Source organism: Clupea harengus, chromosome 22 (assembly GCF_900700415.2).
Source record: "Clupea harengus chromosome 22, Ch_v2.0.2, whole genome shotgun sequence".
NCBI lineage: Eukaryota > Metazoa > Chordata > Actinopteri > Clupeiformes > Clupeidae > Clupea > Clupea harengus.
In genome coordinates this window covers 14770673-14786643 of record NC_045173.1, presented here as the reverse complement: position 1 = coordinate 14786643, position 15971 = coordinate 14770673, and the positions used below count along the sequence as shown (strand labels likewise).

The 15971-nt window shown below is 45.6% G+C and overlaps 1 protein-coding gene across 2 annotated transcripts in view; it reads left to right on the top strand.

The window, feature by feature from the left end:
- The window catches only part of ak5 (adenylate kinase 5), a 46592-nt gene extending 30876 nt beyond the window's left edge, over nt 1–15716 (top strand). Inside the window, exons 8-14 of one of the 2 annotated variants that reach the window (XM_012815332.3) lie at nt 2939–3021; nt 8921–8966; nt 9629–9676; nt 11539–11702; nt 13287–13403; nt 14263–14463; nt 14998–15716. In XM_012815332.3, coding sequence (XP_012670786.1) covers nt 2939–3021; nt 8921–8966; nt 9629–9676; nt 11539–11702; nt 13287–13403; nt 14263–14463; nt 14998–15063 — 725 coding nt within the window. In that variant the 3' untranslated portion in view covers nt 15064–15716. Of the gene's footprint in view, nt 1–2938; nt 3022–8920; nt 8967–9628; nt 9677–11538; nt 11703–13286; nt 13425–14262; nt 14464–14997 lie in introns of both variants that reach the window. The other variant, XM_031559908.2, reaches the window with a different exon arrangement.
- Nucleotides 15717–15971: the final 255 nt, after the last annotated feature.

Sequence of the window (15971 nt, the reverse complement as noted above, 5' to 3'; positions counted from 1 at the left end):
CAGGCACTCTTCCAGCATCTTTTCACCTATTCTGCGTCTCACAAATGTTCTTCTGTGTGATCCAAACACCTCAAACTTTGATTCGTCTGTCCATAACACTTTTTTCCAATCTTCCTCTGTCCAATGTCTGTGTTCTTTTGCCCATATCAATCTTTTCTTTTAATTGGCCAGTCTCAGATATGGCTTTTTCTTTGCCACTCATCAGGCCAGCATCCCGGAGTCGCCTCTTCACTGTAGACGTTGACACTGGCGTTTTGCGGGTACCATTTAAAGAAGCTGCCAGTTGAGGACCTGTGAGGCGTCTATTTCTCAAACTAGAGACTCTAATATAGTCTTCTTGCTGAGTTGTGCACCGGGGCCTCCCACTTCTCTTTCTACTCTGGCTAGAGCCCGTTTGTGCTGTCCTCTGAAGGGAGTAGTACACACCGTTGTAGGAAATGTTCAGTTTCTTCGCCATTTTTCGCATGGAATAGCCTTCATTTCTAGGAACAAGAATAGACTGGCACATGAAAGTTCTCTTTTTCTGGCCATTTTGAGAGTATAATCGAACCCACAAATGTGATGCTCCAGATACTCAACTAGCTCAAAGGAAGGCCAGTTTTATAGCTTCTCTCACCAGCAAAACAGTTTTCAGCTGTGCTAACATAATTGCACAAGGGTTTTCAAGGGTTTTCTAATCATCCAGTAGTCTTCTAAAGCGATTAGCAAACACAATGTACCATTAGAACACTGGAGTGATAGTTGCTGGAAATGGGCCTCTATACACCTATGTAGATATTTCATTTAAAACCAGACGTTTCCACCTAGAATAGTCATTTACCACATTAACAATGTATAGAGTGTATTTCTGATTCATTTAATGTTATCTTCATTGAAAAAAACAGTGCTTTTCTTTGAAAAATAAGGAAATTTCTAAGTGACCCCAAACTTTTGAACGGTAGTGTATGTCAAGCAGACCTCAGCAGCAGATGCAGATGCAGATGCAGAAATGCTCTGGAAGTCAGGGGCTCTTTAGCACTTTTCAGCTGCCAGGATCATCTTTATCTCTCTGCACTATCCCTTCCATCAGTGTTGCATCAGGGGAGTTTGGACAGGCTAGGTTTTCCCCGTTCAAGAGAAAAAAAAAGATAGACAAACACCCACCCTCATCCTCACTGCCTGAGATAAAAGGCACTGAAATTGCAGAGGAAACTCAGTATCAGGCAGGATTTGAGGGCTTTGCTCGGCCTCTCAGTGTCTCACCAGAGTATTGCGGGGGACGCGTGCCAACTCTGATCTCTCAGGAAATGAAGAGAGTAAACCTCTTTCACAGCCCTCATCCCTTTACAATGACTCGGGTCGGAGGTGGTGGTGTGCGTGGGGGGAATGGGGGTCCATTTGCCATTTGCCAACTGGTACCTCTCTCTTTGAGTTGTAATGGGGATACTTGTAAAAGTGTGGTGAGAGCCTTTCTGCCTGAGTTCTGTCTGAGGCCCAGGTGTGACAGCACTGGTTTTAAATGTGATGGATAACCTCCATCCCTTTAATCTTCCAACCAAACAGTTTGCATTCTCCCCAAGGAAGCAATGGATTGGATCCTATCAGCCTTCTGAAAATTGCTCAGTTAAAGAGACAGAGAGAGAGAGAGAGGGAAAGAGAGAGAAGGGAGAGGATAAAAGCACAGCAGGTCTCTTAGTGGTTTGGGCACCACTTCCACTCTGCTAAATTGCTCACTTGACCCCCTCCGCTGGATCGTTTTTGGTTGGGATTACCATAGAAGCTGTCCCTAATGGTAGATAAATGAATGACAGTACTGGGGTTTGGATGTGTGTGTGTGTGTGAGTGTGTGTGTGTATATGTGTGTGTGTGTGTGTGTGTGGGGGGGGGGGGGATGACAGTCTGCAGAGCTCATGATGTTCACTCTGCCATGACAGGGCAGTGGACTCCTCTGGCATTGACAGTCAAGGTTGTTCTCTTACATGCCGTCATCTTCGCCCGGGCACACGTCAGGGCTTATCTTCAGCTGTCGCTGTTTTTACTGCAGAGTGCTGAATCAGATTGTGTTGCTTTGCCTTGCTAAGAGCGTTATGCTACAATCAGCATGCCAAGGAATACTTATTTTTGGGGTGACTAGCATTCGTAGCACAGTCGATGATGAATAGTCAATGCAAAACCCTGTACCTCCTGCAAGTCTTTTTCTCAGCAGTCTCACGGTGTGCTGGGCCTTTTACATTATATGCACATTATATTGCATGCCCAAAATAGGATTTGCATCAGTGGTAAGTGAAGCTCAAAGTCTATCCCTGACTCCCTCACCACAGAGCATGGATGAATCTCTGCATGGGCTGTCATTAAATTCAGGCAATGGGAAATTAAATTGAATGGTAGGTATGGTAACAATAAGCACACATACGACAGAATATCTGAGACAGTTTGTTGTAGTTGTCAAGATTGTCTATTCAAATGGACCTAATGACTGAATGAAGAATTATCCACGATGTGAGAATTCTTCTCAATTCTCAAGAAAGTAATGTAAAAAATAATCTCTGACGTCTTAAACCAAGGTCACCTGATAACTCAAGCTGTCTGTATGCGTATTTCATGTATTCTTTGCCTAGAAGACCAATCATGTTCCTAATACATTTTTTAAATTTAATAAATCATGTACTATGATTCTCAATGGATCTCCGTCAGGTCCACTAAAGAATGGCTTGAGGCAAGGATAATGTATTGATTGTTGCTTCTTGTAGTGGAGTATTAACAAAATAATTCCTGAGGCCTCTCGTCAGACCCGTGTTTAAACATTAGTCCCTGTCTGATGCATGAGTGTTATTGTCCGTGATGAGGGTAAAGTAGCCTGGGGCTTGTAAAATGAATCACAGCAGCCACTTCCTCTCTGTTCGCAGTTGTTGTACATTGTTGTCTCTCTCTCTCTCTCTTTGTATGTCTTTCTTTGCAGGCCCTAGTGAGCTTGACCTTAGTTTGCTGTCAGATACTACAAGCTTAACAGAGGCAGATGATCCCTCCAAATTTGATGAACAGGTAGGTAAAGCATTAATTCTCTGATATAGACATGCTACGCTATGTATACATAGCAATATAACTCCCCTCTTGTATCCCCACTGCCTGTGTGCTGCTTGTATCATGTCGGCCTGCTTAAGAACATGTAATTTAATAAAGAATATGTAACTACTGATGAAGTATAGCAAAGCTTCATTATATCTCCCATGAGGTATTATGGTAATTTCCCTTTGCCATTTAAGCTTCTATTACAATTACTTTGAACCGCTCTTTGCCTCTCTCTCTCTTATACAAAACGACTGGAATTGCATTAATGTGAGTATTCAGATTGCTCCCATTAAAAAACAAAAAGAAAAAAAAGGATACGCAATGAATCAAAGTTTCAAAAAGCCAAGATGAGTCAGAGAGAGCAACTGAGTGCGAAGCTCAAAGCGGTTGACGGGCAGCGTAATGCGAGGCAACGAGAGCTACGAGCAGCTTACAACGTCAGATGCAGGAGATTAGCAGGCGTCTATCTCCCACTTGGCTGAGGCACTGCGAGGTAACTCTGGACCCGCTGACAGAAAACAGCAGCCCTGTTTCTCCTGCTACCTCTCCAAGCACTCTTCTGATGTCCCTGTAGGATGCCTGCACACCACCTGAGACCTTTCCACAGCTTCCCTTCTGTACTCATGGACATTAATAATTTGGCATTATAGGTTACATATGTAGTATGAATTTGAAGGTCAGTGCCCTCAAGCATTGATAAGTCTAAGAGTGTGTGCATGCGTTACTCTTGACTAGGTGGTCTTGGAGGTGAATTAACTTTATTTATTTGATCTACTTTAATTATATATGTTTGGCATGCAGCACAGCCAGCATCCACCCATCACCATCTACAGTTCCATACAGGCACCTCAATGACCATGGTTGTACCCAAACACAGTGGCACCACTTACACAAACTCACTCACTCAACTCTTCATGGACAAGACCACCTATGTGTGTTGCCTACTATTGCTTAAATATGCCTTGCCAATCCAACCATGCTTTGTCACCTTAATTGGATTCACCTGAGCTGTTGTTCACCTGTGCAGGAAGACAAAGTGCTGTGGGATTTGTAAGCTGACCACTGATGTCCAGTACTCTTCGCAACAGCATGCAATTAAACACTGGCATTTTCACCCATTGACTGGGAAGAACATCATAGGTTCTTGTCCACAAGTCAATAACAAGCTGCCTCCTCTTGAGTACTGTTGCCTTGCTGCACAGTGTGCATTTAGTGTCCAATTACAGCCCACCATCCTCATAATTATTCCTCAATTATTTCTGTGATTTGTAAAAAAAAGAGACGGGATGGACAGCCCCCGGGCAATGGCACTTCCTGCCCGCTGTCAGTACTGGTGTGGCTGCCCCTCACTGACTTCCCTTCTAGACCTGCTCTGACACACTTAAACGACTCTGCCAAAGACCTGTCACTGGCAGATCTGATCTGTTCAGAGCCTGCATCTTCGGCTCCAAATGACCCATTTACACCTATAGAGCTTTTTCCTTCCTTCACAGGGGGAATTACCCTGCCATCCACTTTCTCTACCTAGACTTGACAGACTTTTTGTTCAGCATTCACCAGAAATGAACTCCAGGCTTGTCCATTCAAGATGACTTGTTAACTTAAATAGCAAGCAAGAGGAACACAGTGCGGCCCACGTAGGCATCCAAATGCTGTGATTTGAAGGTAAACTGGTAACCTGTGACTCCAGCACTCTGACTATCTGCAGTCCACTTGACTATTCAGTTTGCTTTTTATGTGGTAGGTTGTTTGGTTATGTAGTTAAATTGTTATATAGTAGACAGCCTGGTTATCTGCTAGCTAGACCATGTAGAATGATCAGGAACACAGAGACATGCTGAGTTGATCATATAGATCCCATAGATTATAGACAGATCACTTGGTTATTCTGGTGCTTGCTTAGTTATCCATGCATATTTTTCTGCGATCATGTCTCCAGTGCACATGGAACTGTCTTGGCTGATGTGATTCTCAGGGTTTGTCCCCAGACTTTGTTCAGTAATGGCACACCCTTCAGAACTAATGAACCTACGTTCTGCCCACACGAGCTGTGGTGCTGACTGCCACCGCCCACAGCTTTAATAACCTCACAACTAATTTCGGCACACTGACGCTCACTCGTCCCTTACATTTTAGATTTAAATCTTGTTTGTGTCAGAGCCTCGTTTGTTTTTTAAATAGATGTGGGCATTGTGTAAATGGAGGGAGCTTATGCCTGCTCTTTGAAACTGCAGCTGCATCCCTGAATCTCTTCTGTCTTTGAAGGCCAAAGCATGTCAAATAGCACAAGCATCACACAGCTGTGTCCCCTGTGCAGGGTGTGTGTTTGTGTGTGTCTGAAACAGCGTGCCTGTATGTCTGTCTGTGTGTGTGTGTGTGTGTGTGTGTGTGTGTGTGTGTGTGTGTGCACGCATGCATGTGTGTACTGTGTGGATTGTGTATGGTCACTGTGTGGGTGTGTGTGTGTGTGTGTGTGTGTGTGTGTGTGTGTGTGTGTGTGTGTGTGTGGTGTGTGTGTGTGTATGGTCACTGTGTATGGTCACTGTGTGTGTGTGTGTGTGTGTGTGTGTGTGTGTACTGTGCAGAATGTGAAGCACACACACTGAGGATGACCAGCAGAGTGGAAGCAAACACTGGACAGCTACATTAAAGTTGAGAGAAATAAAGTGTCACCACCACACACACACACACTGAAACACACACACTGAAACACACACACACACACACACACACACACACACACACACACACACACACACAGAAACACATGCACACACATACTCCTTGAACCACACACTTCAACAATCTGTGGAAACAAACACCCACACACTCCTACACACACAAATACGCACACACACACACACGCGCACACACACAGAAAACAGCCTTTCTACCAGCACCCGTCGCCCACGCAGTGACCCCGTCATCTGTGGCCACCCGTGGGCCCCTGGGGGCACATCCAACCCCCGTCTTACAGCACAGTCAGGTGGCAGCCCCCCCCCCCCCCACCCCCACAGCATGCCTGACCACCCATGCCCATGTTTTCCCAATTGAACCCCTTTTAAACCCTCATACTGACAGATATATTGTACCACCTCACAAAAACACTACCCACAGCTACATTTATTCCACAGATATTATCTACTTGTGCGATCACGTGATCGTCTTTTTTTCCCACGGCAAATAAAGAACGTTCCAGAAATGTGTACGATAAGTATTAGGGTCACACAAAAGTGAAGTAGTTAATGTCGGTAGGATAATTGCTAAGAGACAGCTGCTAGGGGGGGGGGGTTACAAACACTTGTAAAGAGACACAGATAAGTAAATAAATAAATGTTACATAAATGTTAAATAAATACATTTTACAGGTTACAAAACACTTATAAAGAGACACAGATTTTGCCAGAGATAAATAAACAGGAAATTACGTACTAACCGCACTGGCACCATAAAGGACTGCTCAGCACAGTTATCGTCAAACTAAGAGACAGCTGCTGGGGGGGGGGGGGGGGGGGGGCAGGTACAAACACTTGAAAAGAGACAGAAATAAGTAAATAAATAAATGTATTTACAGTGAGTGATAAGCGAGATCAAAGAGGTATGCCTTAAGTGCATGTTTAAAGGTTTCAACCGTTTCAGCCATTCTTAGGTATTCTGGCAGTGTTCCAAAGGTTGGGGGCATAGAAACTAAAAGCTGCTTCCCCATGTCTCTTTGTCCTGGCTTTTGGAACTGTTAGAAGTTCAGTGCCGGAGGACCTCAGGGATCTACTGGGTGTGTACCTTGAGAGCATGTCTGTTATATATTCAGGTGCATGACTATGGAGTGATTTATAGACTAGTAGGAGAACTTTGAAATCTATTCTAAAACTAACAGGTAACCAGTGCAGTGATTTTAATACTGGTGTGATGTGCGCTCTCCGTCTTGTTTTAGTGAGGACTCGCGCTGCTGCATTCTGTATTGTTTGTAGTTGACTAATGGATTTTTTTGGTAGACCAGACAAAAGCGAGTTACAGTAGTGTAGCCTGCTCGTGATAAACGCGTGCATCAGTCTTTCGGTGTCAGCCTGAGCGAGAAACGGTTGCACCTTAGCAATGTTTCTTAAGTGATAAAAAGATGTTTTAATTATATTTTTGATATGGGTTTCAAAATTGAGATCTGAGTCAAGTATGACGACTAGGTTTCTGGCTTGGTGCTTGGTGTTAAGTGCTAGTGTTTTTAAGTGTGCAGATAGTTTCTCTCTTTCGTTTTTTTCACCAATGACTAATATCTCTGTTTTATCTTGGTTTAGCTGGAGAAAGTTTTGTGACATCCATACATTTATATCAGGTTAGTGTCACTGCTTGGCAAGAGGTTGACCCGGATTTGATTCCTGATTGCTGCAGGTTGTCTGGCATTGACAGGCAATTGTCAACGAGTAAAGTCCACCACCGCGCATGAACTAATGCTAATTTAATAACTTGGCTAAATGATTTTGCTAATTTAATACCATGAGCAAGATCCTAAGTGCAAACAATGGGTGGGTCAGTGCAATGCTCCCACACGCCACAGCATAACTTTAGTTCACAAGTTCAGTAGTTTAGTACACAGCGTGCTGGCACGTCTGCCCCGTGATTGGTCATGCCGCACCACTAAATGAATGGGCAGTCATGTTCACAAGTGCGAGCACAGGAAGGAAGAGAGAGGAAATCGCAGGAGATAACAGGAAGGAGGAAGGGGAGACTTGAATTGAGCTTACCAGAGCGGATGTTCGTTTTTTTTTTTTTTCTTGTTCACCTTGTTTTTCCCCCAACTAATGAAGCACTGTGATGAACAGACCTCTGAATGTGGAGACCCCTTTGGCTTTATCCTCTTCTCTTCTCTTAATGACCGGATGACGTGGTGTACTCGAGCAGTTGACTCATGCTGGTTGTCTGTGATTAACCTTCTGAGAAGGTTATTAGTGGTGTCTATGAAGCCAGATGGGTTTTCAGCATGTGTGTGTATATATGTTTGCATCTATGTATACGTGTGGTTCTATGTGTGTGTGTGTGTCTGTGTGTGTGTGGGGGTGGTTGGATGTGTTTGTGTGTGGTTGTGAGAGTTCATGCATGTGTGTGTGTGTGTGTGTGTGTGTGTGTGTGTGTGTGTGTGTGTGTGTGTGTGTGTGTGTGTGTGTGTTTGCGTGCATGTCTCTGAGAGGGAGAAGGAGGCTGTGAGACCCCCTGAGCCCCCCTTCCCTATGCTGGTGACTCATTGTGCCGGCTGGCGTGCCCACATGACAAACAGGCTCATCGCTGCTGCCACCCTTCGGGACTCCTACTCCTCCTCCTCCTCACCCCTCTGATTCTGTGCCACCACCAGTGCCAGCCTCCAGACAGCCACACAGCCCCCCTCTCCTCTCTGCAATCACCTCCTCATCCCCACTCCCCGCTGAACACCACCAGCATGTGGTGTGCTGCACAAGGCCGTCCATACCGCAAAAGCCAAGATCCGTTCCTAAACAAACACCAAAGTGTTACACAGAGCCCGTGTCACTGTCACTTTAATCTGTGTTCCATGGGAGTACACTACAGCTCTACCGCAGTCACTAATGTGGCATTTAAAGGTTTGCTTTTTAGACATTACAAAAAAAACATATGACCTTTTAGCCGGTTTATTATTCGCCGGTATGCCCTAAATGTCTGTAGTGTTCCTGCCAGGGCAGTGTGCTAAGAGTGGAGTTGAGTTTATTGGCAGTCCGGAGGAGTGCCTGTGTTCGTGGTGGAGCTGCTGCTTCTCTCAGGGGGCATAATTGTAGAATTCAATCGTTTTTTTCGCTCATGTTTTCTCTTCTCTTTCTCCCTCTGTCTCTCTTATTCCCTTTCTCTCTCCGTCTCTCTGTTATACCGACAGGCAGATGAGGAGGAGGAGGCGGCATGTGCAGGGTGTTCCACAGAGAGTGAGTACTTAGCACACATTATGCTGTGTGATTCTGTACCATTCTTTGTCATTCATGTGAAAAGAGATGTTTTGGTGCGTCAGCTGTACAAATAAATAACTGTAACTTTGCGGCAATTTCCTCTGTAATGCGCCAACCTTTGCAAATACTGTGCGAACGCAAAGCCCCTGATTTACCTGACGCAAGCTTTCTCTAAAAAACAGTCTATGTGCTTTCAAGCCTGCAATACTGCCTGCAGTCCATACACACACACACATACTCAGCACATCTGCACTGCCAGTCATTCTCGGAGGTCTGGGGTTGTTCTGAAGTCACTACTGAGGGATAAAGAAAGAGGGGATCTGCTTCTAATTCAGGTCATTGTGGAAGTGTTATTTCCAGACACATCTTTTGGGTCGGTCCGTTCCAGGTGCTGTGAGGCATTTTAAACAGGGCTTGAAGAGCTGAATATGAATGGGCAACTCACAATACAGAAACAATATGCAGGAACCAAAAACATAATCAAAGCATCTACTTGACAGGCATCAGTTGTCAGCAAGTCCTTATTGCCTGACCATGTTGACACTCCTGCATGCATAAAATGATGTTTTTGTTTGTTTCTCTCCCTCGCTCTCTCTCTCTCTCTCTCTCTCTTTGGTTTTCTTTTTTTGTTCTCTCTGCAGTCGGCCTTCCTGTGGAATTGAAGAAACCAAAGGTCATCTTCGTGATCGGTATGTTTTCAGGGTAAAGCAATTAAAGTGTCTCACCTGCCTCATTGTTATCATGCCACTTCATTAGAAGCTGCTCGCCCTGGTAGCTGCTGCGTAGAGTGCTGTGTGTGTGTGTGTGTGTGTGTGTGTGTGTGTGTGTGTGTGTGTGAGGCTGTCATGTTATCCTTTGCCGTGTGATGGCATGTTATCTTCTCATTGATTACCTTGTGAATGAATCCATGTGGCAGCATCTACCTTTGTCAGTCTCCTGACAGGCATTCAGACAGACAGACAGATAGAGAGAGAGAGAGAGAGAGAGAGAGGTGGGTGGGTAGAGAGAAGGAGAACAACAGACAGAGAGAAAGATAGTGCTAGGCAGTGTGACGCAAGGTAACATTCAAATGGACATTGGCAAAGAGAAAGAAAAGAAGCAGACAGCAGCAGAGGCCATCAAATGAGCTCCCAGCTGAACGCTGCTGTCCCGCAGTCCCAGCGCTTCTGTGCCAGCACACTCTAATGGGCCCGGCGAAGAGCACGGAGCGCGCCAGACGGAGTGCATTTGAGGCAGAAAGCAGACAAGCTTTCCCCTCCCCGCTTTTCCCTTCAAAAGACACACTCCTGCTGAGGCACACAGTCAGCCGAACTAAAAAAAAAACAAAGCACACACTCTTTCAAAAAAAACAAAGGGAGAGGAGAGGTTGGGGAGGGAGGGAGGGAGGGTGAAAGGCAGAGGTAGGGGAAAAGTGCTAAAAGAGAAGAAGGAGAAAGAGTGGAATCAATTAGCGGGCTTTTTCTGAGCTGCTAGGTTTCATAATGTAAGTGCCCTCCACTGGTCATGGTGGAGGTACTGAAGACGGGTTCATGAGAGAGGGGGAAGGGAGTCGGGCTGGTTCAGGGCCTTATCTGGGCTGTCTGAATAGGAGGGATGATGGAGGCTGTGTATGCTGCTGATGAGTTCTTGGGCAATGTTCAGGTAACAGGCAGAGCCGCAGGCAGTAGTATCCTCCCCTGCCTGCTTTTTTCATTTCTAGCCATCAGGAAAATGGGTGACGGTAATGCAGAGGGATCAGTTCCGGCTCTCAGCGGATAGGTAACCATGACCGCAACTGCTTGACTGACAGGGAGCACAGATTAATTCAGGGGTCGCATATTGCAGGGTGTTTCAACTGCTTCCTGGAATCCCGCTCTCCAGAGGAATATGGAGATGAATCTGTATTTGTCCAATACTTGTGTCGTGATTGCCTGTCTGTCTCTGTTCACATAAGCGATCACCTATATCACAGACCCTATATCTAGATTATACACACCGCTTTCCAGCTAGTCATCCCACAGTAACAGAGTAACAGCCCTGTCATTACAAACCTGTGGTGCACAATCGACTGTGTAAAGGTGCAGTCAGAGACAACGTGAAGGCATACTTCTCAGATGCAAGAGTCTGTATGCTCAAATGGCTATGCTTGTGAAAAATGCAACACAGAATCTGCTCTATTTTGACAAACCATGCTGGGCACCATCACAATCCAGAGAAAGAGAGAGAGTGAGAAAGAGAGAGAGAGATAAAGAGAGTAGTGGGAGTGAATTCTAGATTCCTTTGGGAGATCCCTGCAGCTTTCAATGCACACTCTTCAGACCGCCAGCTCAGCTCTGATTGTACCAGAGAGCCCTAGAGCAAGGCCCACTGTAGTTGGGCGCTCACTGAGTCAGACTCATTGAGAGTTCACCTCATTCACCTATTTTATTTTCTCTGCTCGTCACCTATATAAACTGCATAGTGATGTGGATATCTCCATCTTTCAACCCGCATCTGCAGAAATGTTTACTCTGGTTTCTCTCTCTGTGTGTGTGTGTGTGTGTGTGTGTGTGTGTGTGTGTGCCTCCTACAGGTGGTCCTGGCTCAGGGAAGGCTTTGCAGTGCGAGCGTCTGGAGGAACGGTATGGCCTGAGGCGTCTGACCCCCGGGGAGATCTTATGCAATGAGCTCCAGTCACACAGCGAGAGGAGCCGATACCTACGAGACCTCCTGCAGGGAGGAGAGCCACTACCACAGGTCAGACTGCATCCTTGCCCACACACACACAAACATACTCATGCACTCACACACACACACACACACACACACACACACACACACACACACACACACACACACACACACACACACACACACACACACACACACACACACGTGCACACCTTGCGCTCAAGACACCACCCACATGACTCATGTAGTGAACATAGCAGTCATGGTGTCCAAAGAGGTAACACAGCAGATCCCTACGTACTGTATGTGTTTTAAAACATGTCACACACTTTGTCATACGAGCATTATGTCCTGCACCCCTTGAAAAAGTGAGGTTGCTGGCTCACAACAAAGGGAATGCACGCATTTGAAACCTTGGCATTTGAAGTATGATGCTTTAACACCTGAGTCACAGGTAGTGTAACAACCCCCCTCCCCCCCAAATATTCAATCTCACCTCATACTGAACCATTACACCTGATAGAAAGTCAAATGTAGACCCTTTCTGCAGTGTATTCTCTGTGAGTTCTATAAAATGTGGAAGTTTCTACTTAAGTGGTTTTCTCTTTCGTCAAAACACGGCAACAGAGCTGATGGCTGAAAGAGAACCCTTATATCAAGGATTTTTAGTTTAATCACCCAGGCTTTGGGGACGGTCTCATATAGTGAACATGTATACAGATTACTAAAGCTAGGCCCACAGAGATGTATAGTATAGTCAGCCATGAGAGGCCATGTCTTCTCCTGTGCCAAATCCATATATTTGTCCTGCTGCGTCACTGGTACCTCATCAGAGCAGCCTACGTCTGTGACGTACTCAGAGCCCTGACCCACATAACGTCAAATACCTGAAGAAATGAGTCTGACGTTTGTTCCAATTCTTCTTCATTTTCAGAGACGCCTCCACACCTGTGCGGGCTCTCAGACAGCCCAGTACTCTGCATAGGTGCTGTCGTAAATGGCGGGTTGATTTTTAAAGCACTTTGTCGGCCAAGTTCTGTGGCCTGACTCTGTTCTGATTATGTTCGTCTCTCAGTTGCCAGCGTGGCTGTGGTCGTGCCAGAGGAAACAGACATTTGGAGCTCATCAAGTGTAGTATGTTACAGTACAGTTGCTTAGCAACGCAGACATCGTTAGCATCTTCAGTGAACTGCTTTCCTAGGCAGAGATGTAACCCAGACATATGTGTCGATGCGTGTGTGTGTGTGTGTGTAATTGATGTTTGATGTGTTTACGGGTATGTAGTGAGTTTTGACTGTCTGTGTGAAATATGAAATGTCAGCTATATATTTTATTATTCCTGGTGTGTATGTGTTTGTCTTTATATTTTCTGTGTGTCAGTGTATGTATGTTTATTACTAAATGCTTAAAGCTCTTCAAGTCAAAATAAATAAGAAGGTGGTCAAGACAGTGAATGGATGTGGGTCTGTCACAGAGTGTTTCAGTCAGGGGTGTTTGTCAGAATGATGTTTGTGAAGCCAGACATGAATTTTTGGACCCTGCGTTGATGTGACAGATGGATGTTTCAAGGTGGGACAGAATGGAGACCGTCTATTTATTAATGTTGCTATTTGTGTGTGTGTGTGTGTGTGTGTGTGTGTGTGTGTACAGGACAACCTTTTGGACCTGCTGTGCGAGTCCATGACTGCCCCCACACGCCACGGGAAGAACTTTCTGATCAGCGGTTTTCCACGGGACCTACGACAGGCAGAGGAGTATGAAGCCAAGGTTAGAGCCAGGGAAGGGCATGTGAGTGTGTTCTGTGTGAGTGTGTGTGTGTGTGTCTCTGTGCGGGTGCCTGAACACATCTCTTTGGCAGTGCTTTCCACTAGATGTCTGTCAAAACAACAACACAATTAGCCAAGAACAGTCATGCAGCGTGCACTCAGTCACTCCACAACTCATGGTACGAAGCCCATGTCACTCTTGATTAGTGTGACACAACAGCGTGAGCATTCACTCTGCCTTTCCCCTTGTCATTCCCTTTTCTCCTTTCAGTCCAGGACGAGGTACCTCCTCACAGAAATAGCTTTGTTGAGTTCTCACTTTCAAAGGGACTCCATCTTGAGAGGCAAACATGTGAAAATGGTACCTGTCACTACCTGCCAAAATCATTTCTTACTACTGGCCAACCTTTGTGAACGCCCATTCTTTATTCTTGTGAGTGACATCAGCCCACTCCACTATCATGTCAGTAAGTGGCTGTGGGCACTCACTGAAAGAGCCTCTCAGTTGCCTGACAGATTGCCTGCAGATTGACATGTGGACAAGTGCTAAAGCAGAACAGGGGGCCAGTGGGTGAGGCTGTGGCATCTGCTGCGCCGCACAAGCCTTTCAGTTTCATCACCCTTGATGGCCACACTGGGGGGTAATGGAGGGTTCTGCTCATTGCAGAACACTGTCTATACCCAAGATTTTTCTGCTCTACTTTCACAATGTTGGAAAATGACAGCCAGTTATCAATATAAAATAGATACACAGATGAAAATGGCTCCAATAGAAAAGTTAAGTCTCGACCTCCCTCCTCCCCAACTCCTTTCCCCCTTCCTGATTTTCATCCCTCTTCTCCTCTCCTCTCTCCGCTCAGATGAGCCAGCCCAGCCTGGTACTCCTGCTGGAGTGTTCGGCCGACACCCTGACCAGCCGGCTGCAGCAGAGGGCCAGGACGGCGCTGCGCTCGCAGGACGGCCGGGACGCTGACCAGGACGTCCAGAGGAGGGTGGAGAGCTTCTGCAGCACCAGCCGACCCGTGGCCTCCCACTACAAACACAGAGGCCTTCTGCACAAGGTGGGAGAGCCTTTGGTGTGGTATGACAGAGTTTGGTTAAAAAACAAACAAAAGATCTTAAGGTTGTGTTGCAGGCTTTGGCCGATGGAAAATATAGATAAATAAATTACTAGCTTCAAAAATACAATTTACAGCACAACAAAAACAGATTGGAGAGACAAATCCACCATATGCTTCCCTTTTCATATGTTCTGCAAGTTCACATTGCCATCAGCTAGAGTGGCAATATGAGATATGAGAAGAATTTAAAGCCTCTCACTCCATACTGTGCCACAGTGCACTAACACTACTTAGGGCCCAGAGAGGGTCGGATTTATATTGCCCTACTATTTTGTGCAGCTACAATTCAATTTCCATAAATGTTTTTTTTTTTTATATTGTGTATCAGTCATTCAGTGTTGCTTTTGCAGCCTACCACACATACATGTTTACACTCTTACGGGCATTTTTGGTCAATCTGCCAAAAAGCTCTGGAACTGTTTTGCAACTCTTGCTGTAATCTCCCCTCCTATACTCGTCCCTTTGTGTGTGCAGATTGATGCAGAGAGGCCCCCGGATGAGGTGTTTGAGCAGATCTGTGCAGTCCTGGACGACTGCTAGAAGCCCTGAAATCATGCTGCTGCCCCCAAGTGGAGCAGACACTCAAATCACCACCAAGCTTGCACAGTCAAGGCACACTGAAGTGACATCTGCTGAGAGATCCACCAGCACACACACACACACACACACACCAACAAAACTCCTGTTCAGTCTCCTTCTTGCTTCTGTCCCATTAATGAAAAACAAGTGTCAAATCCTTGATACGCGTGTTTCTCTTTGCAATCCGTCTTTCTCTCGCTCCATTTGTACACAGCTGCCACTGAGATAACTACCCTGAAATATAAACACCATCTTTTGTTGCTAACGCTAAGCGCTTGCCCCCTTACGTTAAGTGCTTAGGTAGCCCACAGAACGAAGAGAGGTTTGCTGTTCTTACCTTACCCAACAAAAGTCAGATGGCCTGGGGGTGTACAACGCCTGTCTGTAACTGTTCTTACGTACTTCTCCTCTGATGCTTTACATAGTGTTGAGCATGCAAATACCAGCTATGTGACAAATCAGCCAATTGCCTTTTGTGTTTTAAGACCCGCGCCCCCCAGAAAACTCAACATATAAAATGTTTGGAATTCTTTTTTTTTTTTTGTCTAGCTGGAGTCTTCACAGCCTCATGTAAGCCCTGCCTTTGGATTCAATAAAAGCGTTTCATAAGGAAATGTGTGAAGGTTGTTCTTCAGCACCACGTCTGGAGGGGGAAGTGATGATGTCTTGGTGGATATATATTACGCAGTACGCCTAAAACGACAGCACTGGCTGATACATCTGACAGTGAATCCCATGAATAAACAAAACAGGGTACACACATTTTTCCGAGTAATATATTCATATGACGGCATTCACTGGAGCAGGGGCCGACAAGGATATTCACTCACTGAACTGGCCGTGTTGTCACATCTGCATTGCCTCACAAA